Here is a 26,516-nt window from a genome sequence, read left to right on the forward strand (position 1 = left end):
CACGTCTTTAAAATAATCTCTAAATGCTGCTCAAACTCATAAAAAATAACCCTCTTCCCTGCATTGAAAGAGGAAGAAATTAATTTCAGGGCTGTTGTGGAAAAAAAAAAATTGTACAATGTGCAGTGTGGCAAACTTTTCTGAACTCTGGGCATAAGGCATGTGCCTCGCGAGTGTCATCCGAACTTCTCCAGCCGTGAGCCTGTTTGGATCATATGAGGAGATTAAAGCAGGAGATTTTAGACCACAGCTAGAAATACAGAAGTGCAGATGGGAACAGAACAAGTCTGTATTTTTTTGTTACCTGATATGTACAGTGAAGTGGAGTCACTGTTCAGATCTTGTTTTTCATTTCAGCAAAGACAATACTTTATTTTTTTTTAAATATAATGCATGAGCCATTGCAATAGCAATGGAAATAATGAAATGAGTTTAGTTAGTAGATCAATTCTTTGGAAAAAAATTATTTCCTTTGACCTCATGCAAGACACACACACACACACACACACACACACACACACACGCACACGCACACGCACAAACACACACGCTTGTCTCTCTATACTTATGAGGACACTCACTGACATAATGCATTCCCTAGCCCCTTACCCTAACCTTAACCATCACAACTAAGTGCCTAACCTCAACCCTAACCCTAATCTTAACCCTAAAACCAAGTCTTAATCCTCAAATTGCAATTTAAAGTTGTGAGGACCAGCATAAATGTCCTCATAAGGTCTGTTTGTCCTCATGAATATAGTTTTTAAACAAAATTGGGCCACACAACGATATCAGTACACGCACGCACGCACGCGCGCACGCATGCATTGGTGTACGCTGAGACAAAGCAGTCTCTGTCATCCAAATGTGTCCACCACAATAGTGACAGCTCTTATCCTCACTTGTACTAACAGTACCAGGACACTATTCATCCTATCATACTGACCCCCCCTTCCTCCACTCCTTGTAACCTTCTCAACAATACACAACACTTTTTTATGGCCTCTCTGGCAGTGCGGTGCATTTAAACAACACAGTCCCTCTGCATTAAGCAGCATGGCCAGAGAAGAAAGCTCTCAGACGGTATCATGAGAAGATAGTCGATGCTGCTGCCACAGTTTTGAGAAGATGCCATTTATCTGAAATAGAGAATGATGGGGACGAGGTGGAGTGAGGTGAGAGCGAGAGAGGCAGAGGCAACGACTTACTGACTGGGAAAAAGAGATAATTTGGACAAATGGTGGAGAGGCACTGACGAGAGGGCAGTGAAGTGGTGATAGGGGGGACTTGGGTTGAGATAGTGCTGCTTTTAGCAGAGAGATAACAACGAGAAGTAACGGGTTAGACTCAGAGACTGGGGGGGTTAGAGGGTGAAAGAGAATATGAATATATTCTGCAGACACAAACAATTGAGATGCAGGAAGTGATAGTAACCAAAAGAATAATGGGGAAACAAAAAAGAAAAGCGTCAAGTGAGGCCACCCAACCAAAGGGCAACAGTGTCAATGTCAGAGGTCCCAATATAGCTGCCAGTCCCCCCCTGCCAAACACACACCCAGATTAGTCAATAGGGCCTGTGTGAGGCTGTGGTGGGCTGGCCGCTGTGTGCGTCACTGCTGTACTCCATATTTTAAGCATGACTGATTTCCCCAATCGCCTCCAGAGCCTCATCGATTCCTGAGCAGCAGCCTGGGACAGCACTAACACTGCTGAAATTCAAAACGAGTGACTCTACTGTATTTCCTATTCACTGTGTGAGAGAATGTAAAAGACACCTTTTCTTTATCCAAAAAGAGAGCGACTGCAAGGAGCAGTTAAAAAATGTAAAAGATTATCACCGCCAAGAAAATTCTAGTTTTTAAGGATTGTTTAGTGTCAGCTCTATATCATGAACAGATTGGTTGGGCTGCTACTTCAATCATTAGTCTCAGTAGAAGTCAGGATATGATCTTCACAAAACTATCTGGTTAAAAATAGAGACATGTCTGACTAGGAAAAGTGAACTCTGTAAAAGGGTCAAAAGTGTTGTTTAATTAGTCCAAAAAAAAAAGTCCATTTTATTTCTGACATGAGTTCTGAGTGTCAGCACTGTAGTACAGCAGCATCACAATGAATATATTGTAACCACTAGAGGGGGAAACTGACTTAGTTATGCTTAGATGCTCTTAGAGTGCTTGAGTGCTTGAGTGCTGACCTCCTGCAGACTAAGCAGGAGTTGGATAAAACGGAAAACATACAATACGGTGGTTTGGTAGATCATAATTCTGTTTTGAGGCTCATGGAAAATGGTCAAGTTTCACTTTTTAGACTTTTATTGTGTTGTGGAGTGTTGGGATGATGTAAAGTGTTATGGTGGAAGTAATGTAATCAAGTAAAATGTAATATTTGTGTTGTTACATGTGACAGAATTAACAGTTATTTGCCCCTTTTTTTCTTTCAAAAGCACAGTAACTTCATAATTATGCTTTTACTTCGTAACTCTTTAATTCTATAATTCTCTTCCTGTTTTCTAATCCAAATTCACCAGATATTGTCAGTCTTTTTTACTATATTTTAATTCTACCACCTTTACCGCTGCATAATCTGTATGTATGGCCCTTATTACACATCTATCCTGTCTGCTTCTCTTAAAGGACATCCCTTTTCGCCTTTTTTGATTTCTAGATTTTACTACACAGGCTGTTATATATTGTTGCTAAAGCCCTCTTAAGTAAATCAGTGATGCTGAGATCTGAGTCTTTGCTGGACTGCTACTTTCCTCAATCTATTCATTTAACCTGAAGAGTTTGTACATTGGCCGCTTGAGGGAAAATAAATCCTTCTATACGTTACACATGTACTCAAACTAATGCTTGCTAAAAAAATTTTATTTCAGTCATGTCACATTGATTTTATGAAAAGTAATCAATTCAAATGACACTTAATTCATACTTTTAAACTAGGTTAATCGTATCTTGCAAATAATAATTTGGTACCTTATAAATGTATTTTCTTTCCCATACAGAAAATTCCTTTCAGGCCCACCAGTATTTTTTTTTATTGTATGACGCCTGGATCGATCATTATTTTTTATTGTTTTTGTTGTTGTTGTTTTCTACCCCTTGACATTTTTTATTTATTTATGGGACATTAATATAATAAATGCGTATACAGTACCCATTTAAAATAAAAAATAAAAAACTTGCATATATTTCTAGTGCTCTACATTGCAGCTCAGAGTTTATATCCAGCTTCTCTTCGATTTTATGCGTGCGTCCTTGCTGAAGACAGCCGTGGCCAAACTCAAGGATGAATTGATTCGAATTTAAAGGTCACTGTGACCTCACGTTTGTGGCCATAACTCAAGAATTCTGCCACTAATTATGACAGAAATTTAATACAAATGTATAATTCGATAAACCGATGAAGTGAAGACAATTTATATTCAAAAGGTCAAATTGACTGTGACATCATAATGTTCTGCAAAAACACTTTCCTGACCATAACTCAGGAACAGAAGGGGAGATTGTGTTGAAATTTCACATTTGATGATGTGTTAGTGTCACTAATCTTGAGTGTCCACCTTTAAACTGTGGTGATTGTAGAGATCTTCTGTGCTGTTGGGTTGAGGATGAGTGTGAAGCATCCACGTTTTAGAATTTGGAGCTTCTTTGGAGCAACATCCACATTCAAAGCATTGTCTACAGCTTTATTGGCCAAGACGGTGAACATGTGCCTCTGTTTTTACACGAATACAGTAGACATACAGTTGAACAAGAGAAGCAAGGCTCTTTTATTAAATTCCTTTAAAGTCTCTCACTACATTTATAATGTGTCCAGATGCATATGGCTGTAAACTTCAACCTGACTGTAGGCAGAAGCAGACAACTGCAAAATAGTATTTTTAGTTTCAGAGATGAGATTGTGATGTGGCTGCTGTGACTCCTTTCTGATTAACACATCCCTGCTGAAGGAGTGGCTACCTGCTGTATGCATATATGTGCTTAAAGTGTTTGAGTATCGACTAATTCGCGCACTAGTGAATTTACGCAAGTGTACGTCCTGGTCTTTCTGGTTCCTGTGCGTGTGTGCGTGCGTGCGTGCGTGCGTGCGTGCGTGCGTGCGTGTGTGTGTGTGTGTGTGTGTGCGTGTGCGTGCGTGCGTGTGTGTGTGTGTGTAAATTGTGTTTGTGAGCGTGTGCATTTGGATGTGTGCGTACAAGTCTGTCATCCACCCAATCCCCAAATCAGACGAGCCCCAAACCCTATCGTCATGCTAGCAGATGGCAGCCTAATGAATCATGAGGCGACACACTATCCTTTACTACAGTACATGGTGTAACATGACGTTAACATCACAGAGGCACCGAGAGTTAAATATGTGCCACTAGCAGCAGCCACAGGTGCTGCTTCTTTGTTACATACACAGTATTTTAGATGTGATGTGTACCATGAAGAAATTAGTTGTATTCTGTTTTTCTTCTCGTGCCCCGCAGTTGCCTTTGGTTTGAAATACCCACTACAACTGCTGCGTTGCAGTGTCTCCAATGTAGATAGCGTGTATTCCTATATCAGGGTAATTTCTGGATACATAAAGTTACTGCGAAAATGAGAAACATTTTTCTTTTGAAAGGAAGCGGTGAGCTTTGTGAATAATCCTCCTTGGAGATCCTGTTGCTGATGTAGAAAACTAAAGTAAAAATGAACAACCCTGCTTAAGTGACTATGCCCTGTGTGTATGTTGGTGTGGTTGTGTACCCTATTCTTCTGCAGCTGCTTTATTAACCTCTTAAACTCACATTGTGTGACTGAGTGTGGTTCATACATACAGAAAGTGATTTTCAATTCTAGAGGAGAATCCGAAGTGTCCACTCAAAGCAAACATGCTTTATTCACAAAAAAAAGTGTATTAAAGCTGCACAGTACATTTAGAATATTTACATTTGATGTAGCAACACAACACTTTGGGCTAGAATATGCTTTTCTGAGATTTACTCAAGTCAAACAATTTTTGTTCATATTTATTATGTGGCCACACAAAGGTTTTTTTACTGGCATATTTAGCAGCACACTACTGCGAATAACTGAAAGTTTGGATGAATTAAATTCGTTTTTAGGACCATTGCTTCTATAATACAAGGTCGGGAAGATGCAGGTGTAAAATGTACGACAACTCTTTTTAATATATTGTGATGAGTCATCATCAACATTGAAATGAGAGTATTTATTAACTGCTTCTAAATCTTTTTGAAGACAATATTCCTTCAACTCATACCATACTTTTCTTGATTTAAGTGCTGTTTCTTATATAGCCTTCCCAAACAGCGCTCGATTGGACTTCTACAATTCTGTATGTCACAGGTGTCCTTAATACTTAATTTTCAATGGCAGAGAACACTTTCTTCTCCATGCTGTTGCTTTCCAAATGTGGCATTGCTTTGGCGTACGAAGGCAGACTAGTTTGGTGAATATTCAGCATTTATTGACCGTCATGTGCACATTTAATATGTCGGTGAGAATTTCAGTCCCTCTGGATTATGCCATTACAAGATTATTATTTTGTTGTATTATCTGGTATTCTTATTTGAACGTAATTGGTTGTCAGAGGACAACATGACGGTGGATTTTTAATCAGTGTCAGCTAGCTTTACAAACAAACCACAAACATTCAAGATGTTCACTGACAGCCAACACCTTTGACACACGGCGCTCCTCGATACTTCAAAACAGCTCGTTATCCAGGAATGCTTGCCATGCCTCCATGCAGCCAACACATGATGTCATGACATGAGGCCCCATTGCAAATAATGGACTATTAAATCCACAACTGAGGGGTCAGCCAGAATTTATGATGCCTCGCTGTTTTATGAGTTTTAGTGCTTACCTTGTCACATTGTCACGGCCTTGTCGTCCAGCACTTCAGAGTGCGACTGTCTCAAAACGAGATGTGAAGAGACACAGCAGAACCAAACACTCAACGTCTGTCTTTCTTCAAACATCCACTCTCTTCCACCACCGTGACGCAGATACATGGAACACTGTGAAATCCTCTGGTATACTGCCAACCAATGAGTGTGTGTGTGTGACTGTGTTAGTGTGTGTGTGAGTATTGGTGTATGTGTGTGCATGTCCACTCTAGATAACAAAGAATAATGCTCTTGAATCGTGTTGTTTAAGCTCTTACAATTCTTCTAACTGCACATGAGATCAATTTTCCTGTCATGAAAACGTGTCAAAAGAGTAGATGGCTGTAAAATTTTATTCATAACACTCCCTTATCCGGTTTGCATCAGGACACGGTTCCTCCCACTGGGGATAAATTCTTCAGTTTTACAAGCCCTAAGTCAGATTCCATGTTAATATTTATACAGAATAGATTCGCAAAAGGTAAGTGTGAATAGAGAGCCAAGAACTAAACAAATTAAGGGACTTTATAATCAAAGCATTTGATATGTCAGGTTTTTCTCGCGTCTTTGATGATGACTGTGTTTCAGTTTCTGCTTAATCATTCCTGCTAAACCCACACGCCTTCCCTATTAATTCATTGTACTAGTGTGATTGGATTTATAAACTGTTTCTGTTCCTAATTCCTGTTCATAACATACAGCAGTATTGTACGTCTGTTCAGTTTGTGGTTATGATTGGCCCTTTTAGTGTGCACCTCTTCAGATTTCCATAAATGGAAGTTTTTCTTGACTGCCACAGACACAGAACCTTTGTATTATAGTAAAGTGTTATATTAAATATTTTGAGTGAGCAAAGACCGCAGGTGTAATTTGTCTGTGCTCTAAGTCTCAAGTGATGTAAATGTAAAGTTGAAAAATAAAACCATGCCAGATGAAAAAGAATGAAACAACTTAAATTTTTGTACATATGCAGTAATAATGTATGTAATGCCACAGTGGTCCTGTGATGCATTTTAAACTCCCTGGCCTCTTGAAAGGGAGCTGGTTCATATTAAAGATAGCTATTGAGCCTCTGTTGTATTACCAGTCGAATTTTCTATCTTTTTGCTTTCCATTCTCACCTATTGTCCCTCTGCCCAACATTTGTAAATCCTATAGTGATGAAGTGATGCTATTGACTGATTTGCCAATTAATTGGATCATATCATACCGCAGAATGTCGCTTGAAGTGCAAGTCCATTTATGGAAATGAGTTTTGTATGAAACTAGCTGGATAGAAATTGACCATTTGTCAAGCCCTGCTATGCCTGTCAAGCTTTCCATTCCTGCAGGTCACATAACAGTGAAAGCGGTGGCGATTTTTTTTTTTCTGCTCAAAATTGTTCGATTTTAAAGCTAGAAGGGCACTTGGAGTGTGCAGACCTCCACCGAGGCCAATAGCACACTCTTCTTTGATATGGAAATCTCCAACCGAGACCATTACATATTTTTGGATATACTGTTTTTACAACTGTGGTGATGAATAACCGTTCTGCTTCTCCTTCATAAAACCACTGTCCCCTGAGTGCTTCATAATGACTGCTGGTTGTATTAAATTCGACCAAGTACACGTGTATCCCAGAGGATTACTGGGATTTCTAAAATGATCTATGTTTTGACACTATTGAACTCTACAACCATCTACTGGACTTTAAGATGTAGCAGGCCAAATGTCTTATCTAGCAATATTAAGGAAAGTAAAAAAATAATTTCTGTATCTGCCGCGCAATTAGATTCTGCTTAAAAATGTACTGGGTTCTTCCTCGGCCCGTATTACACAATTCCTGCGAGTTTTTCTGTAATCCTGCTGACAAACAAACAAACCACACCAAAAATATAACCTCTTTGGCAGAAGTAATGATGGGTTCTTCATAAATACAGAGATACAGTGTATCAATTGCGGTTCTCATTTTTAGCCAGCAACTGTTGATTTTGCTAAAATTGAAGTTGCTTGGAGATGTTATCAGCTGTACTTAGTGAGTAAATTAATGTTATCTCCATGAGTTGGTCAGAAATACCGTTTCTCCTGACTTTTAAATGTCATGTTGTTTTGTTTAAAATGAGAATCTTCTAAAATAAGAGACTAAGAATATTTTAAAGTAAGTCATTTCCATAGAATCCAAAGAATTGTTAATAAAACATTAAATAACCTCTATTTCACATCAGTACAGCCTCAATTGGCTTTTTAGCTGACATTCTTAAATCATACGTTTTCACTTTCGATGCAACACGAAGCGGAGCCTTTTAGGATGGAAGACGAGCTGATGACTTTAGAAAGCAGAGTGCGGTCTATGGTAACACCGGTTGTGGTCGCCAAAGTGTAAAATTCCCTAAAGGCGTTAAGGATCGGGACAAGGCTGCTAACGTTAGCATAAACAGCTCCCAGGACCGAAATCTGAAACACCACAAACTGACGTAGTTAGTTAATGACGTGCTCCATGGCTTTGGAAAAAGCACAAACAGCGCGGTTGGCCAGATAGGCTAACAATTGCAGCTTTTGTCAATAAAAACAGTTTTTAATTATTGCTTAAACTCATGCGTGCCGCCCGTTAAAACGGCCGCTCCTGTTATTTTAAATGTACAACCCAAACAGCCGCCGCGCCACACTTCAGGCCACGGTCCTATTTCCAGCACCGAAGCGCATAAAAAAAAAGAAATCCTTTTTTGGCAACAGAGAAAAAGCTTTTGTTGTACTTTGCAGCTTCCGTAGCAGCTGATCTTCCACTCCGCGCCGGGCGGCTCGATCAGCTCACCTCTTTTTGTTGTAAATTCACAATGGATGAGGAGAGATTAGCAGTGGAGGTGGAGAAATATCCCAACCTGTGTGACCCACAATCCCATTATCATAAGGACATTAGGCAACTTACCCGTCATTTTGTTTTTTCCATGGTGCGTGTGATCTGCGTGTTTTAAGCTTCACGCAGGTACATTTGGTTCTCGAAAAACCCCAAACAAGACTACATTTAACGCTAGTACATGGCTGGACCATGTATGAAATGGTACAGGAGTGTGGACATAGGTCAGCTTTTGCTGATCAATTGTGTAACTTCATCACCCTGTCGTGCAGCGTTTGGCCGACCAGCGGTGCAACATTATCTCTCCAGCTCTCATTCACTCAGACAGACATTCGCATTTATGGTGTTGGCCTCACTGTTGTGCTCCAGCCAAAAATGACACCACACATATCTTTCTGACGGCAATCTCAATTGCACATAGCTTAAGTATGTGGAGAAATCTCGAGCTTGGCGTGCCTGCTTGGGTATGGTTGTCAAGCTGTGGCTGGACAATCGCTGCATTGGAGAGGGTCTTGGCAGATGGTTAATAAGCCAAAATTGGTCTTCAACACGGAATGCTACAGGCCTTGGTTACACCAAAGCACCCGCAGCGTGGTCAGAGCCCTCCTCCCCCAACACTGAGTGGCATTTTCTCACACATGGCTCAGTCTAATAAACTCTCACAAAACTCTTCCTCTTTCGTTTAAAAATCCAAAGCCAGGCTTAATCTCGCTCTGGGAAAATGGCCTGTAGATTCGTGGCTTCTGTCTCATTTTGCTGATCTCTTGTCAGATATTTCCTGTTTAAGTTTTCTTATGGAGCATACAGAAGGTCGACCAGCTAAGGTTTCATATTTACTTTTCACATTTCTGCTCTTCAAAAATACACTGCCCCTGGCCATGAGTGACCTTGCATGCTCGTGCCTAAGCCTGTGCGTGAGTACATAATGTATACAAGTACGTGCGTGTGTGTGTGTTTGTGTGTGTACATGTTCTTCGTTCTCAGCAGGCTGTGTCCCAAGAGCTACTTACTGTAATACCTTATCATACTCATCCTGTCATCAATCTCTTTACCTAACACAGACAAGACCTACCTGTCACACACACACACACACACACACACACACACACACACACACACACACACACACACACACACACACACACACACACACGCACACGCATTAATACACACTCCATCTGGAAAGGATAATGGTACTGTGCCCAAAGGGAGAATGCTATCCTGTGATTGTATCAGGATTCAGTGTGTGTGTGTGTGTGTGTGTGTGTGTGTGTGTGTGTGTGTGTGTGTGTGTGTGTGTGTGTGAGAGAGTGAGAGAGAGAGAGAGAGAGAGAGAGAGAGAGAGAGAGAGAGAGAGAGCAGGAAGGGGTTAAAATGGTTAAAACATTTGGGGAAGGCAGGAACCATGCTGGCTATGATCCCGCCGCCCCCTTTCTCAGCTCTGACCTCACTCTTAAACTTGTTCCCCTTTATGTGTGATGCACACACACACACACACACACACACACACACACACACACACACACACACACACAGACACTTGCTCGGTCACATGCCTACACACACGCTCGCTCACTGACGCACACGCTCGGTTACTCAGACACACAGCTTGTACAGATCTGTGCACATTCTGTGAGGCGCCCAGCCAAAAAAAAAAAAAGAAACACACATTGAGAGGACAAGGCTACTGTGACAGACCGGAGCAGGAGAGCAAGTTTGCCTAGGGAAAGGAAAGGTCTCTGTTTGCTCTGTGATTAAAGGTATAGCAGCCAGAGGGGATAGGAAGAAGCAGAGAGAAACAGAAGAAGAGCGAGAGAGGGAGAGGGAGAGGGAGCCGACAGACAGAAAGGGAGAGGGGGGAGAGGGCAACAGCGTTGCGCCGCATTTAGACCCGGAGCAAAGACAAGATGTACATGGGGGACCGATTAATGGAGCTCTGCTGAGTGATGAAAACCTCTTTCTGCAGCCGGGAGAGTGCAACTCTGAACAATTCAGGTGCTCAGGACGGAACACGCTCCAAATTTATACACATCATTCAAGAGAAAGCAGATTTTCACCAGCATACGGGAGCGATAGATTGCATCGTCCTGGCTCTGCTCGGGTCCTAGAGCTGGTGTCCAGTCCTGCCAGAGGTAATGAGAACTCCTGGGAAGCCGTGGAGAGCCGGACAGCCCGACAGAGCGAGACAGACGAGGAAGCGGGCCGGATTTTACAGGGATGAGAGTGGCCACAAGCTGAGGAGAACCAAGAGAGGGAGAACAGCGGAGCCGCCGAGAAGAGGAGGGTGAGGACGAGTTAAAGAGAGTAGGCTAAAGAAGGATGAGTGTGCCGACGAACTGTGGGTTCTGTTACTCTGTGGAGCGGAGTATCACTGTGCGGAGTGGGAACATATGGGGATCGCCGTGCGCTGTCAACAGACCTATTGACATCATACAGAAACGCAGGCGGTAATTAAGAGCTACCTCATTCACTCTCAGTCCTTTTGTCTCACTATTTGTTTCCTGTCTCCTTTCATCTCTCTAACACGCACACATTAAAATGCCCATGTGCATGTGTCACTGCACAGATTTACAGTGTGTTGTATGAAGTTGAGGGGAAAAAGGGCTCTTACTGAGGTCAAAGTTGATTTCTTTTCAGGAAATAGCTTTAACTTCAAATACCTAATATATACAATCCCTTGCAGAGCATCCGTGATGGATGTTTATATTCTGTTAGTTGTAACAGAAAAATGAATATCCTACAGCATGCTGCAGTATACCGGATGTTCTCTACTGAGTTTAAAGAATGTGAGCATCTTGTATAACCATCTGAAAACTTTAGACTGCATACAGTCTTGTATCAGCTGCAATATTTACAAAAACATTATTTTGTCCTTATCAGTTGTTTTGGTCCATATCAGCATTTCCCAAAATACTTTTTTTTTTTTAATCATATTTCCTTTTGACCACAAGTGTAGTCTCCTGTTTTGTCAGAGTGGACACTGTTCCAGGGGAGATTTCTTTTTTTTTTATTATTAATTCTCAAAACACACTAAATTAATTTTCACGCTAAAGACATGTTGCAGCTGTTAACAGGTCACATAAGGGAACGATATGAAAGTCATGGCTTTTGGATTGTTTGAATTTAGAATTATGTGAGGGTTAAAAAAAACAAACACCTTCAGGTAGCCGAATCAACTTTTTGTCATTTTATGTAGCTCAGGGAAATATGGGAACAAGCTGTACAGAAGTCGAACTGTATTTTTAAATGTGTTGGAGATAAAATTACCTGAGATACAGTGCTTGCACTTGACATTTTATAAACTAGCTACAGAACGTATTTAAATCTAAGTAAGGTAAAGAGTTTTAAAGCTAAGCATGTAGTTGTTTTTTGTTATTCACTTAAAATGAACCTTTTAAAATGTTTTTGTTTTAAAACATTTTTTTTTATTGACTTTCAATTTCATCGATGGGGCTACTTTTGTTGTGGATAAGTCAGTTAACAGTGATTTCAGAGAGATTGATTTTTCATGGTGGTTTAATTAATTTACAGATTTTTGCCTTTGTAATTTCTATCCAGTCTATGACAGCATCTTTTGAACGTTTTCCTTCATAATCTCTCATGATATGTGAGGAGTCATTCACACATACGAGACAAATAAAGCATGCGTGTGACTTTGGTGCTGTGCATACATCCTGCACATTTTAAGAAATCCATTTTGTTCACTGCATAATAAACAGGATTTTTTTTTCTCTCAATTAAGTATATGGGTCTGAGATGTGGCTTTAATGCTGCTGTCCTTTACACAAATATTCTCACAGGAAAAGTCCTGCATGAGTTTTGCAGCTTCACACATAATCCTCAGTGCCAGCAGGGAGGCTCTGAGGGAGAACTCTGAGATAAAGTCCTGTTTACATTATCGTCTTCTGTGCCTTGTTTCTCAGACGGGATCTTTGTTTATCACATGTAATTCAGAACATTTGTGAGCACTGGCGATTTTAAAGGGCAGTTGTCCTTTCAATTTAATGCCTCTCAAGACCCATGCCAAGAAATGTAATTAACTTCTGCTCTTAAACAAGTGAAATCTCCTCCGTAGCCAAAATTTTAAATGGTGATGCTTAAGTATATAAATGTCAGACAATTACTCACTATCCTAGTGCTCAGATCACTTCCTCCTGTGGAGCTAAAAAGCAGTCCGTGAATGATCTGCCCGCTTCATCACAACTTTATGACCTGTGGTCTTTGTTGAAGAAGATCTTTTCGTGTGCCCAGGAAGAGGAGTCACAGACTGGGCAGGGAGTTTTATTTGGTTGATTTACTGATCTCCCGAACTACACCAGTGATGCTGATAGAAGAGCAGACTTTGGATGAGCCATGTGAGTCTCTACCACCATTTTATTCTCTCAAAGACCAGTGATAAGTAGTGTAAGGAGGGTAGAGATTATCAATGCTCGTTTTGGGAATCTATTAATATCACATAGTCAACAAGGAGACACTCCTTTTAAGCATATCCATTTTAAGTATATAACCTTTCTTTTTTGTACCTTATTTTTACCTTCTTACTTTTTTGTTTTCTCCCTGTCCAAGGCATCTGCTGATCTAAATAAAGTAGAGCACATTTCTGTGTATAAAATGACATACAGAGAGCCAGTGTAGGCCCTCCAACATGTCAACCAGAGCTCTATTTCTCTATAAAATGTACTCATGCATGAGTGCATTCTCATGTAGGCATGAGATAAGCTGAAAAGATTAACCTGTATGGGAAGAAATAATTTAAATCTGCAACTTTTGACATCAAAGACCAAATATAGAGTGTCTCAGGTGCTGTCTGTGCTTGATTTAAAGGTCAATTATCTCAGTTAACTGCAGAAGACAACAGACAGATAAAAGTAGGCCTTCTACTTCAGATGCATGTGTGCCAAGATTGTGCATGACTTTACGTGCCTGTAATCACAACAGCTAAAAGTGCTGATGTGTTGAATGCATCCCCTCTCAATGCATGCCATACTACTTTAATTTCAGGATGAGTGGTGACAGTTTATTTTGCCCAGTGGTGGTTATTGGTTTCTCTCTTGCCCGTAAAGGTAACACCTGTTTTTCCGAAAAGAAGACAGATATATTTCCTCTAAATCTCTGTGATGATAGCAGCTTTTTGGCTTTGATGTATTTATCCTTTGATTTAAATTGTATGAACATGAAATTGCCTTTAGGCTATGAAAGCAGCCTGGAAGACACATTTAATCTAACTACATTTGCCAGCTTAAAGCCCCATGATCTTGGATAGGAATGCACCAATCCCATGATTGGGTATCGGGTGCGTTATTCGTGCATCTGTACTCATAAAAATTCTCCAGTTCAAAGCACCGAGGGCCATTTTACAGCAACATTATGTTTACCTCGTGTTGGCTGAGCGGGTAGGTGGAAAAAGAGAATTGTCAACAGATTGTAGATACTTTAAGATAAGGGATAACAAAAGTAGAGCACATTGCAAGTTCTGCTGTTAACTTGTCTAGATAAGTTGTGTGAAACTGTTTTTGTAGCACAAGGAATTTTGTAAGATATCTAAAGAGCCAACAACAATGAAGAGTGCAAGGAGCGTGCTAATGTGAGAAACGTCATCGACCAACTTTGTAGTACATTGTTCTTAATGACTGTTTGATGAAACAGGATCTTGCTGGATCCCATGTATGAGCTTTACGTTTTGAAAATATCTTGTTAACAGCCTGTTGCAGGACATTTTGGTCTTCAGCTTCACCACTGATATTTGGACCAGCAGTCTGCCCTATGTCTTTCATTAGCTTCACTGCGCAGTGAAATGGTGTGGACTTTACTCCCCAGCGAGTCGTACCAGCCAAGCTATAGTGAGGTGGGCCTCAAAATGATTGCACATACTATGCCAGCTATCATTGCATTGTAGAGTATGGTAGAAATACTCCATTATTCTTAAGTACTTCTATCAATACTCTGTATCAGTAAGTCCCAAACTTCTTGGCCTGAAAAAAGTGGTGACAGTGGCGGAATTCTTTTAGGAATGGCAATGTTGATTGGCAAGTCAGTACACCACTTTCCTATTGATTGGATTGCCTTCACATTTTGTACAGTTTGACGTGCATGGTCCTCCGTGAATGAACCCTAATGACTGGAGATCCCTTGACCATTTCCTCAAGTGGCAATTTGCTGTGTATTAACTTTGGGGATTCCTTCCCTTTTCATCTACACCCCCCCCTCCCCATAAGGTCAAATTTTCAATTGTTCAACAAATACAATACCTGCAAAACTAATCTCAATCAAATCAACCCCAGCTTGTATTATATTTTTTTACCTGTTAAATAAACATCAGTGTGTATTAGAACTCTTAGTTTAAAATTGCTGTTATTTGCTTCACAACAAATCACAGAAACTGTTTCTGGATGTCAGATTGAAAATTCAATTAAATAAAAATTAAATGCTCCATTAGTTTGAGCCATTTTACTTTTCTCCTCTGCTATCCAAACCATTTACAGCCTGCGATGTCTCCACAGGCTATTGATCTAATTTCCCTCAACGCTGTCTGCCGCTGGCCAAGTTCAGAATGAAGCGGCAATGACACGGAGCATTATGCACTTATGACAGTGAGGAAAGAGATGGAAAACTCTTAAAGATTATTTCTAAATAAACCACTGACAGCAAATACAAGTGTGGCCCTTGTTGGGTGTTTCTGAGTGAGCAAGTGATTTATGCACAGAGCAATTTAATATGAATTAGGAGTCTTACAAAGCTGACAGTCTTGGCCGTTTGCATGTGAGTGAGGTAAAGTTGAGTTTTAAAAGTACATTTTTTAGCAAGCCAATACTCTCTCCTGTCAGTTCAACCTGGGAGGGGAGGAGGGGAAAAGAGAAATCTTCATCTGAATAATTTATCAAAATCTCCAAGTGTGAATGTTGGACCCACTTGGATGCTTCGGACTCCAACTCCTGTCAAGTCCTTTTATTTTCTCTCTTGTTACAAATAATTTTAACACTTAAACTTTTGTCTGCGCGATAGGTACCCAACACTTGTGCCAGAGGTCAACTACTATCTAAATTTGCAGTGCAGTCATGATAAATATATCCAAGCTCTTGTTCTCCAAGTACTTGTTTGCAGAAATGATTAAGTCATCCCGTGCCCTCCACAGAGCGTAACTCTCACTCATCTTGGCAAAGCAGAGCAGGCGTCTCAGCCAAAAGGCATTTTGTTGTAATAAATGTGTCTAAAAGTGTTTCCAAAGCATTTGTTAAAAAAACCATCAGTGGCTTCTAATGAAGGTCTGGGCCACAGGGAGCGTGATGGAACTTTATTTATCCAGCTCACAGACAGGGGGAACATGTCCACTGGTGTTGGGTTGCTGGCTTCACACAGACACACACACACACACACACACACACACACACACACACACACACACACACACACACACACACACACACACACACACACACACACACACACACAGATACTGCACATACATGGGCCGTGATGTTTGGTTTTTACCTGTGGACATGAACGCACTCAAATACAATCTATGGTGTTGGGTTGGTTCGTGATGTTCAGCGTGTCTGAGGGTTTGCAGTGTGATACATTTTATAGATTGAATACTCCCCCCAAAATCCCACAACGTTACTGTCCAGTGATGAGCTTCCCAGACATGACCACACAGGAATCACTTTTTGACAGATGGACTGCGCATTGGTGTGCTTGTGTGGATTTGTGCAACTCTGTGTGCTATGCAAAGGTAGAAAAGTTAAGGCTTTTGTCTTGTGACAGGGTCAAGAAGCAAAACGTGGGCTGTATGTCCACTCTTCATTACAATGGGTTTTTCATCTTTTTTTTAATACAGAGAATAAGCATTACTTTAGTTAAATTTTAGATATTACATATTTCAGTTGACTGAATTTGTGTTCACATCACTTTAGTACTTGTTGGGTAACATCTTTGTAAAAAGAAAATTCGATAAAACTTTGTGTAATATGTAAATTTAAATCCACATTTAAAGTTCAAAAAGTTTGTTTTTGTTCCGTCATAATAGCTGCCAGCATGAGGAAAATTCAGGGTTTTTCAAAACAATTTGAATAACTTGATTCTTTTAGTTTTGCCCTGATGCTGTCTCAGATTTTTTCAAAATGTTACTCAGCACTGTAACTGTAGACACTGAGGAAACACTCAGGTAGACATGCCAACAGTTTCCGTCCACCTTAAAAAAAAGTTGCAGATCTGTAATAGGTCATTGTGGAGCGATGCGGAGAGCAGGCGTTAACTGGGTGGAACAAACTAAAGTCGTGAATGATTGAACAAAAGGGGGATCATGACTTAACCCTCGTGTTGTCCTTGGGTCAAAATGACCCGCAGCTGTGTTCAACCAAGTTCTATTTTATTTCTATATTTTTATATTTTTTTGGGATTTTTTTTTGGTTTAAAGAAACCCTCACAGCATCCTTGTCACCAATAATCCCAAAAAATATGAAAATATAGAAATAAAATAGAACTTCGTTGAACACAGCTGCGGGTCATTTTGACCCAAGGACAAGACGAGGGTTAACTGTATCTGTTCCTGCCTGAACTACCGTGAAGCTCCATTAGTGTTTCAGGTGATATGAACTTCATTGGGAAGCAAAAAGAGCCTGTCTGAATTTACAGTGTCAGAATCTTACATCCAAGGGCAAGGTTTTTACATCGTCAGAGAGAGTGGGGAGATACTAAAAGTTGTATCGTCTTGCCATCAGGCATCATGGAGAGTGTACTCTTGTGTTTTTACACAGTCTGTAAATGACCCTGATGAAAGCCCTGTCCCAAATTGTTTTTTTTTTTAAACATTCAAGTAGAACCTGCTTCACAGCTGTTTGTTAGAAGAATCAAAACTAACATACACATTAAAAAGAAGTGAAAGTAACTATGAAAAAAAACTGCTTTTTTTTTTTTTTTTTTTTTTTAATCCCTCCCCAGTGGCAGTGCCTAAATGTTGCCGACGATTCTATGCCAATTAATTATTGGTATTAAAAAAAAAAGTCATATAAGATTACTTTGAGAACAAAGAAGCGTCTAAATATTATCCGTATTGAAACTGTAAAAAGTTTACTTATGACTCACTTAATTTATGCTCTATATATTGAGTTAATTTAAGGGTCCAGAATCCTTAACAAGTGTCATTATGTGTCTCTTTTCCCCACATGATGTCTGATGTTTCTCTGGTCTAATCTCTCTTCAGGACCCTTGACTAATAATACCTGAATACCTGATCATGTTACAGCGTTTTTATAGACCTGCTGCTGGAACCTTTCTGAACCTTTTCTCTCCTCCTCCCCTCGCTTGCTCTCTTCATGCCTCTTCTTACCTTCAGACCCACCACTCATTTCCTTTTCCCTCCAATTCCTCAGCTTTCACTTCACTGTTTTCTATCGTGCGCTATGTGATCCTAGAGGATAACACAGACTGGAGTCCTTAGTGTGAACGTGTGTGTGTTTATAGATAGATGAAGACTCTCCTGTGACTTACTCTAAATCTCCTCTGGTGTCTAACCCACCACCACCACGGTGGTCACTCTGTTGTCTTTTAAACAATTGTGTAATTGCACACATGGAGGATTTTTTCCATGCATTGGCACATTTATTTAGGATATAGTGTATTGTATACCTCTGACCCACTGTTCACTTGCAGTCTAAACAATGCTCTACAGAGTAAAAGAGTGCAGTATGTACAACATGAAGGATATCCTAAACTATCCACACATTATTCTGCAGTTTTAAAATTCACTTAGGGAAAGACAAACAGCAGTGTTTGAACCGAAGGAATGCATTTGCTCTGTAAGATTAGTCATCCAAGTCCAATTTCTTAGAAAAGGCAAAAAAATGCAAGAATTTCTCAACAAATTCAGCACACTGAAAATGTTGGCATTGTTGCAGCAGGTTTTGTATTTAAAAAACGAACTGTAGATTTTTAGAAAAGAGAGGAAAAACATGGACAAATCCATTTTTCTTCTCGCTTTCTGCCACTGATTGATCCATAATCCCCTGGAGCTGATCGGATCATCTTCCTGTTCGTGATACTGTTCCTCCCCAGTGCTTATATTGTAGCAATTGATTGATGATTGTCAGCGAGTATCTTAGGCAGCCACTTCGCACTGTAAACTGTATCTGGGGTCAGCACCCAGAAGTACAGGCGTCATGACGGCGTTGTATTGTTTCTCAAAAGAAAGACCTGAGGAAGAGGGCTGTATTCTGGGACGGTAATTACAGCCGTAGCAGGGGGAACATGGAGAGTCTAAGAGTACATATACATATAATAGTAGCTTCATACACACACACACACACACACACACACACACACACACACACACACACACACACACACACATATACAGTTAAGATTTTTTTTTCTGTCACTTGCTTTTGCTGCTCTGAGTTTAAGAGAAACTGTACAGTACAACTGTGACCACACACATTTTAATTGACAGAACAGCTGCTAGTTTTGAAAGAAAACAAATACAAACTAATATAAATCAATACTATATTTAATAAAAAAAAATTAAAAAAACACATTACATCTTATTTTATGAAATAAAATCATTATGTCCATTAAACTAGCTAACTCTTACTTCATAGAGGAAATGATAGGTTTTCATCATCCTATGTCTGTGTCAACAGAAGAAACAATGCAGTCTTTTTCACATCACTGGCTCTATACAAACTTAATCTCATAATTCCATTCATTTGCTGTATAAAAAGGTCAGTGAAGTGGTTCTGTGTTCCTGCCTTTCTGTTGTGTCAGATACATCAGGTCCTTTTCTTTTAAAACCTGTTTTCACTGCCTGATTCTGAACAATGGCCATACATTTGTTTGCAGTTGCATCATGTGTATACTTAGCTTTCATTTAGACACTAAGAGACTGATTTACTGGTTCTGTTTTTGTTGGCCGTGAGGTGATACAATAACAGAAAGGTTATTGTTTGTGTTGAATGCTTGGAGAGGAATCGACAGCATGTATAGCCCACAGTGACTGTATGCAGGGTTTGATGTTTCCTTCATGTTTTTAGGATAATAAGTCAGGTACGAACACAGGCACAGAAACAGTGAGGGCTGGGAGCTAAATTGATTGTTTTCATTTTTATTTCTGCAAAAGTTGTACTGCTGAAATCCTTAATATAACAGTTAATTATTTTGGGAAATATACTTCCTTGCTTTTTTTGCTACAAGTTAGATGAAAAGCTCGCTATGCTTTGTTTAAAGGTTATAAAATCGGCCTCCTAGCACCTCTAAACTTCACTAAAGAACTTCTATTATTAGCCAATAATTACTCTGGCACATAGCCTCCCATTAAACAGCAAATTGTTGTTTTAACACTACAGGTTTTGCTTGTTTCCATTTTTAATGCTAAGCTAAGGTAACTCTTATGTACCCGTAGTTTCATATTTTAAACATGTTAAACATTTGATCCTTTTTGAAACGGTGCCAACAGACAAAGGACATTTTTGAACATCACAAGAGAAACTCGATTTTGTAATCATTCATCGAACAAATATTAAGACGTAATATTCTTGTAGAAAAAGAAAGTACACCTTTGGCCTCAGAAGCTAATGTTGTTCCCGTCATCAGAATAAAACCTTCCTGTAGGTGTTGCATAATTGTCATCAGTCTCTGAAATCAGTTTGCTGACATATTTGACTACTCTTCCATGCAAAATTCCTTCAGTTGCAAGATGTTTGAGGGTTTTCTTTTCGTACTGTCTGTTTCAAGTCCCTCCACAAAATTTCAATGGGACTGAAATCTGTGCTTTTTTTCTTTTTGAGCCATTCTTCGGTGGATTTGCTCGTGTGTTTAGAATTAATATCCTGTTGAAAGGGTCACTTCTGGTTCAACTTCAACTGTTGGACAGATCTCCTCACATTATCTTCAAACACTCTCTGTTATGATGCCGAATTCGTTGTTGAATCATTGACTGCAAGCTGCCAGGTTCCCGAGGCAATGGATTTACAGCCGAAGAGAATTTTATACGGTGTGGGATGGGGATAAGGCAGTTGTGAACTATTGTAGGTATAATGTCTACACATAAACACATACCACCTGCATATGGTTGCTGCGCGGCCAAATACAATAATATGATGTCACAGGAAAAGAGACGGGGGGGCAAGACAAACAAGCAGGGTGGTCCTGCCTCTGTGTGAAGGGCCACAGCATTATCAGAACAAAAACAACATCACAACATTTCTCCCAAAACACAGGGTGACTCCTGTCCAATGTAATAATTCCTCACCGTGGATTTCTAATGTCGTCAGATTTACCTCCTCCGTTCATTCTTTACATTGTTCTGAGTGTTGAGCTACAGGGTGTGGACTCTCAGCTGCTGGTGTGAACTTTGTGTTCTCAATAAAGCCAATTCTAATCTTTGTTTGGTTCAGAACATCTTTCATGTATCATATATGCAGCCTTGATTATAATGCTTAAACACAACAGAAGAAGATAAAAAGTTTATCTTTCACCCTTTTACTTCTTTTGTTTCACTCATCGTCACGTAATAGAAATAATTTTCAAATCGTTCAAGGCGTCACTAAGATGACATCTGTCTTACATGTAATGCTCTCCACCTTCGTTTAAATGTCTTTTGAAAAAATGGCTGAGCCGGTGGTGCAAGTTGGCTCTGGTGTCACTAATTCTACCTCTGGCTGTGTCACGCAAAGGCCTGGGAATGATGAATGAAGGTTCAGATGACAGCTTGCCCTGGTTTACAGGCCTATCTTGCTCTTGCTCTATGGCTCTCTCTCCCTCTGCCCCATAGCTCCTGTATTTTAATGCTCCCCAGATGGGATTGACGTTGCCATGACAGGCGGTGACGCAGGCGGGGTGTCAAGTATCAGGGCCACTGACAGGTTACCATCAATCACACTTCTTACCAGCCAGCCACTTAAATAACAAACACCGTAACACTTCTCTTTATACTTTTTTTTTTTTTTTTGTAAGTCTTTGCCATTCCCAGGAACGTAGGCTCCAGCTTTAAGTAAGTAGTTGTGTGTGTGTGTGTGTGTGTGTGTGTGTGTGTGTGTGTGTGTGTGTGTGTGTGTGTGTGTGTGTGTGTGTGTGTGTGTGTGTGTGTGTGTGTGTGTTTGCTTGTGTGTGTACATGTGTGGCCGCCTTTGAAGCAGATTTGAATGAAGCCCAGTGTGCAAAAGCAGATGTCAGATGAGGATGGATCTGTCTAACTATATCCAATCCCGAAGTAGTGTTTCAACTTGCTTGTTAACTTTTACAGTAGATTTCTTTACCTTTTATTTTTTATCTGTCTTACTGCTTCACAATGATTCAATGTTTTAAACTTTTGACTCTTTTTAGGTCAACATTTCCATCTTTCTACATAATTTGGTTGCTTAAATATCATTTTTAAAAGTCTCATTGTAGAAAATAACAAAATTAGTGAAAGTTTTTGTCCAACAATTACTTTTATTAAACAAAGAAATTCATAAAACTGTCAAAAAAAGTGCATATACCCCAAGGTGATACCTGCAAAACAGTCCTTTTGTCTGAACAAGCACAACGATATATAATGATAAAAATGTTTTAGAGAAGACAATACCTTTTTTTTTTTTTAAAGTTGTGCAGAATATTTTTGTTATGTCCACCAGCCGAATAGGCTTTACAGTATATTTCGGGTTTTGCATTTTGGGATATCCACATTGGCCAATTCCTGTAGTTTCCTCAAAGCCCAGTAGAGGGACACTGACCACAGAGTGACTGACTAGATTAAATTCAATTCTCCAGGCAGCACCAATTGTTCACATCAACCATCATTCACTAAGAAGTTTATCTGGTGTATTATTAAACAACACTCTCCCACGGAGCAGGATTATTTAAAAAAAAAAAAAAAAAAAAAAAAAAATCCCACCATGTTCTTTCTGTTTTTGTTGCTTGTGGCTGAGAAATGGAGACACAGGGGCGAGGGAGGGTGTGAGGCAAGCACAGAAGTGGTGGGTGGGTGCGACTGGTTGGCATGTGAAAGACACGAAGACAATGGAGTCATTTTAAAACCAACCATCCAAACAGCCACGGAGCTTCTATGGGCGCTTCCGGTCCGGACAGCGTGCACACTAAGCCTGAACGCTGACCTTTGACCTCTTAGACACACAAAATGTGTCAGTTGACATATTTAGTACGCATGTTGTAAATTGTATGCTTAAGGATCAGGCACAATGGAAGTTTAAAAAAAACGTTATGTAAGAGTCTGGTTTCACACTCGGTTCCCTTTGACGTCATTAGAAACTAAAAACTATAAACAGGTTATAATTTTTTTCTGAATGAATCTAAACAATGGAAAAAAAAATATAAATTCTACCACTAGAAATGTACTTGTAAAAAACATTCATTAGACAGACTGTTAAATCTGTGGAGATGTTTTATTACACATGGAACATAACACCAACAGCAATACGAAAAAAGAGCTTAAAATGGTATCAACACTTCTCTATCGCAGACAGACGCTGTGTTTTTTTTTGAATTATTGTTTGAATTAATTGTTTATTTGGATCCCCATCAGTTGTTACCATGGCAACGGCGTCTCCTGGCTTTTATAATTCTGTGTGAATGGAGGTTCTTTTTCTTCATTTCAGGAAGAACGTTGTGATTTGTACTATTGGAAATCATGCGAGGCATATTGATTGGTATGAAAAAAATACTATAGTATTGTGTCTGTGGGTGCATTGGTGCACAATAAACAGTCTGGTGTCGTGAGTAAACCAGGATTATGTGCTCACTTCCCGACGCTGAAATCACAACAGCTGAGTGAGAGATAAAGAGAAGAGAACTGGAAGTGAAATAGCGGCAAGGGAAAGACGTAGGCGATATTTTGATCTGTGATCTAATTTTAGCTCGGCATCGGCCTCAAATAGAAACGTCCCCATAAATATTCATGAATGGATGGAAGAATCTGCTGCTCTGTGATGCGGAGGAAGCAGAGAGGGGAGCACGCTGTATCCTACCTGACACTATTTTTAGCTGCATCGTTGCCACTTTCGATCTATTCCGCGGGGAGGCTAAATTTAGACAGAAGCGCAGTGCAAAAACAAAAATAGAAATGGATTTATTGTCAGAGCACGCGGGAACAGCTACGGGTTGCAGCAGCAGCATCATTAGTGACGACAGAATGCGATATGGAGTAAACAGGAAAGAGGAAGAGTGGGGAGAGGGGTGAAGCTCGGAGCTACGTGTGTTCTGGTTCTGGCTGGGCAGGGATGATGTGTGTGCTCACAGATGAAAATACACATACGTGCACTGCACGTGTGTAACACTGCACTACTGTGGCACATTGTTGACTTTATTCACACCATATAAATCCCAAATGTTTCTGTCAAAATCGTGATATCCTTGATGCACGCTATCAAATTCACGTTTGGCAATTTTGAACTCCACTAAACTCCAGCCTCAAGCTCCCGTGATATGCCTGATAAATACCATATAAACACCATATAAATCCCAAATGTTTCTGTCAAAATCGTGATATCCTTGATGCACGCTATCAAATTCACGTTTGGCAATTTTGAACTCCACTAAACTCCAGCCTCAAGCTCCCGTGATATGCCTGAGAACAGGCTGCACTTTCTTTCTCTGTGAAATTTTTGTTACTCTCACTCCCTCTTTGCCTGTTCACCGCTGCCTTACTTCTCTCTCCACCCTCCTTTAACCCCACTGTCCTCACTTCCTCTCTACTGTATGGTGCAGTCGGCGTGTCTGAATCTGTCACATGAATGGAGGTTACATAACAGCCAGTAACACACCAAAGTCTTGAACTCATGCAGCATCCTAGGAGGGTAGCTGGGTGAGTGGTGGGTGAGGTGTGTGTGTTGTGTGTGTGTGTGGGGGGGGGGGGGGGGGGGGGGGGGGGGGGGGCTGGAGGAAAGAGCGAGATGAGAGGAATGAATGGGATTCTTGCATACTGCCATCAATGCATATCTGCTGTTAGCCTGGATGTTTCACTGCATTCAAATGGTCATATTAATGACTTTAAAGCAGCATTTTTTTTTTTTAACAGCAGCAAAGCTCTAGGAATGGTGATGTTGGTCCACCGCTTTGGTTCAGACTGAAATATCACAGTAACTATAAGGGTGCAAATATAATGGGTGCAAAAGTTTGACATTCATGGTCCCTTTAGATGAAACTATAACTATCTTTGGTAATCCGCCGCCCCCATAAGCTGACATTTTCGGGTTTGATTGAGATATCTTATGTTGCAAAAACTATTGAATGATTTTCGATGACATTTGGTATAACCATCAGTCACACTGGAAATCCCGATCTTGCAATCACAATAATTAATGCATATTTAACCAATCAAATTTGCAAAATCCAGCAATTTCCATACAATAAATGTCCTTAATAGAAGCTCTGCTGAAAGTACTGTTTTGTAAAGCTACGTCACATTTGTGGCGGAGGAATTTGTTTTGTCACTTTGAGCCCATTGTGCTTTAAATTCAGAACATTTTTATGAGAGAACTCAAACTCAACTCAAACACTCAAATATTTCCAACATAAAATTTTACAAGTTGCATCGTAGTTTTTGAGAGAAATGTAGCATTCTTTGAATTGTAACAATCCCAAAATGACTCTGCAAAATCATGAAGGAACTCCATGTCCACCCCCAAAAAATGTGTAATAATTGTTGTAATTTCTTCACTTTCCTTATAGCAGCTTTATCAGTTGCTGATTTTTGTTTGCCCAATAGTTGTTTTATGACCAAATTCCTGCAAATCCGATGGCATCCCCATCATGCCCGGCTGTCCTTTGTGCAGGGAGCTTGTTAATGTCATTCATTACACTCCTGTGCTCAAGTCAAAATATCATTAATGTGTGTTCTGTTGCATTGTCTTAATCAAATCAGATAATAGGTATCTTGTAAAGACCTTACACGTCTGCACAGTGCATTTACTGCTGTGTTATTCAGTACTCTAACTGTAATGATGTTCTGATGTTGTGTTTTATTATTTATTTCATTGTTAGGGTATTGTCTTGTCTTTGGTTTCGGAGATTTATTTTTTTGGATATCAGTTCTCCTTCTGTGTTTATTTGAAAAAGATCAAGTGCGTGTTTCAGCATCCGCCCGAGCCAAAATCCTCCGCGTTCTCCATACTACACTAAAGTGTAGATTTCTCCTCTGGAATTCTTCAGACTGTTTAGAAAGGGAGACGTGTTGCTGAAGTCTGACAGAGTCTCTCAGGCTTCGCCTATCAGCAGAGGGACTCTGAGAAAGTCGAGATGTGGGTCAAGGCAGAAACATGTTCAGACTGTGAAAAGGGGCCTCGCGGTGCCGTCATTGGGTGTTTTCATCTGTAGTCGGATCGTGTTTGATCAGGAGGAACTCCTCCTCACCTGAATGCCGGACTATTTTTAGACTAACACTCACATGTCCTCACGTCAATACTCTGATGCTAATTTTATACCTGGTGTTCACTCACAGTCCTTTACTGCACAGACCTCCTCTGCATGTTCTCTCTCACACACACACACACACACACACACACACACACACACACACACACACACACACACACACACACACACACACACACACACACACACACACACACACACGCGTGCTTGTTCCTCACATTGCACATTATTCACACAGACTTCACACCTTTAATGAAGAGCACATCATTTAGTCCACGTTCTTTTTGTTTACAGGGTGATGATTGTTTGACTGTCCAGTTCAAGTCTGTACAAACAGGATGTCTGACAATCTCCGTTTTCATTGATTTACTTAAAATCTACAGAGAGAGAGATTTTTACTATTCTCTGCTCTTTGTTTTTTATAACATTTAATGGCTCTG

General features: G+C 40.1%; 1 protein-coding gene across 4 annotated transcripts in view; it reads left to right on the forward strand.

Annotated features, from left to right (window-relative positions):
- pde4ca (phosphodiesterase 4C, cAMP-specific a) overlaps nt 1–26,516 on the forward strand; it is a 42,940-nt gene that overhangs the window by 2,298 nt on the left and 14,126 nt on the right. For 2 of the 4 annotated variants that reach the window (XM_069157031.1, XM_069157033.1), the window contains exon 1: nt 10,258–11,002. The exons of 1 other annotated variant lie outside the window; for it this stretch is intronic. In XM_069157031.1, the coding sequence (XP_069013132.1) occupies nt 10,854–11,002 (149 nt within the window). In that variant the 5' untranslated portion in view covers nt 10,258–10,853. Of the gene's footprint in view, nt 1–10,257; nt 11,166–26,516 lie in introns of those variants that run through there. One more of the 4 variants, XM_069157032.1, reaches the window with a different exon arrangement.

Source organism: Embiotoca jacksoni, unplaced genomic scaffold (assembly GCF_022577435.1).
Source record: "Embiotoca jacksoni isolate LCO1_2020_lvr unplaced genomic scaffold, fEmbJac1.0.p SCAF_22, whole genome shotgun sequence".
In the NCBI taxonomy this organism is placed as follows: Eukaryota; Metazoa; Chordata; class Actinopteri; family Embiotocidae; genus Embiotoca; species Embiotoca jacksoni.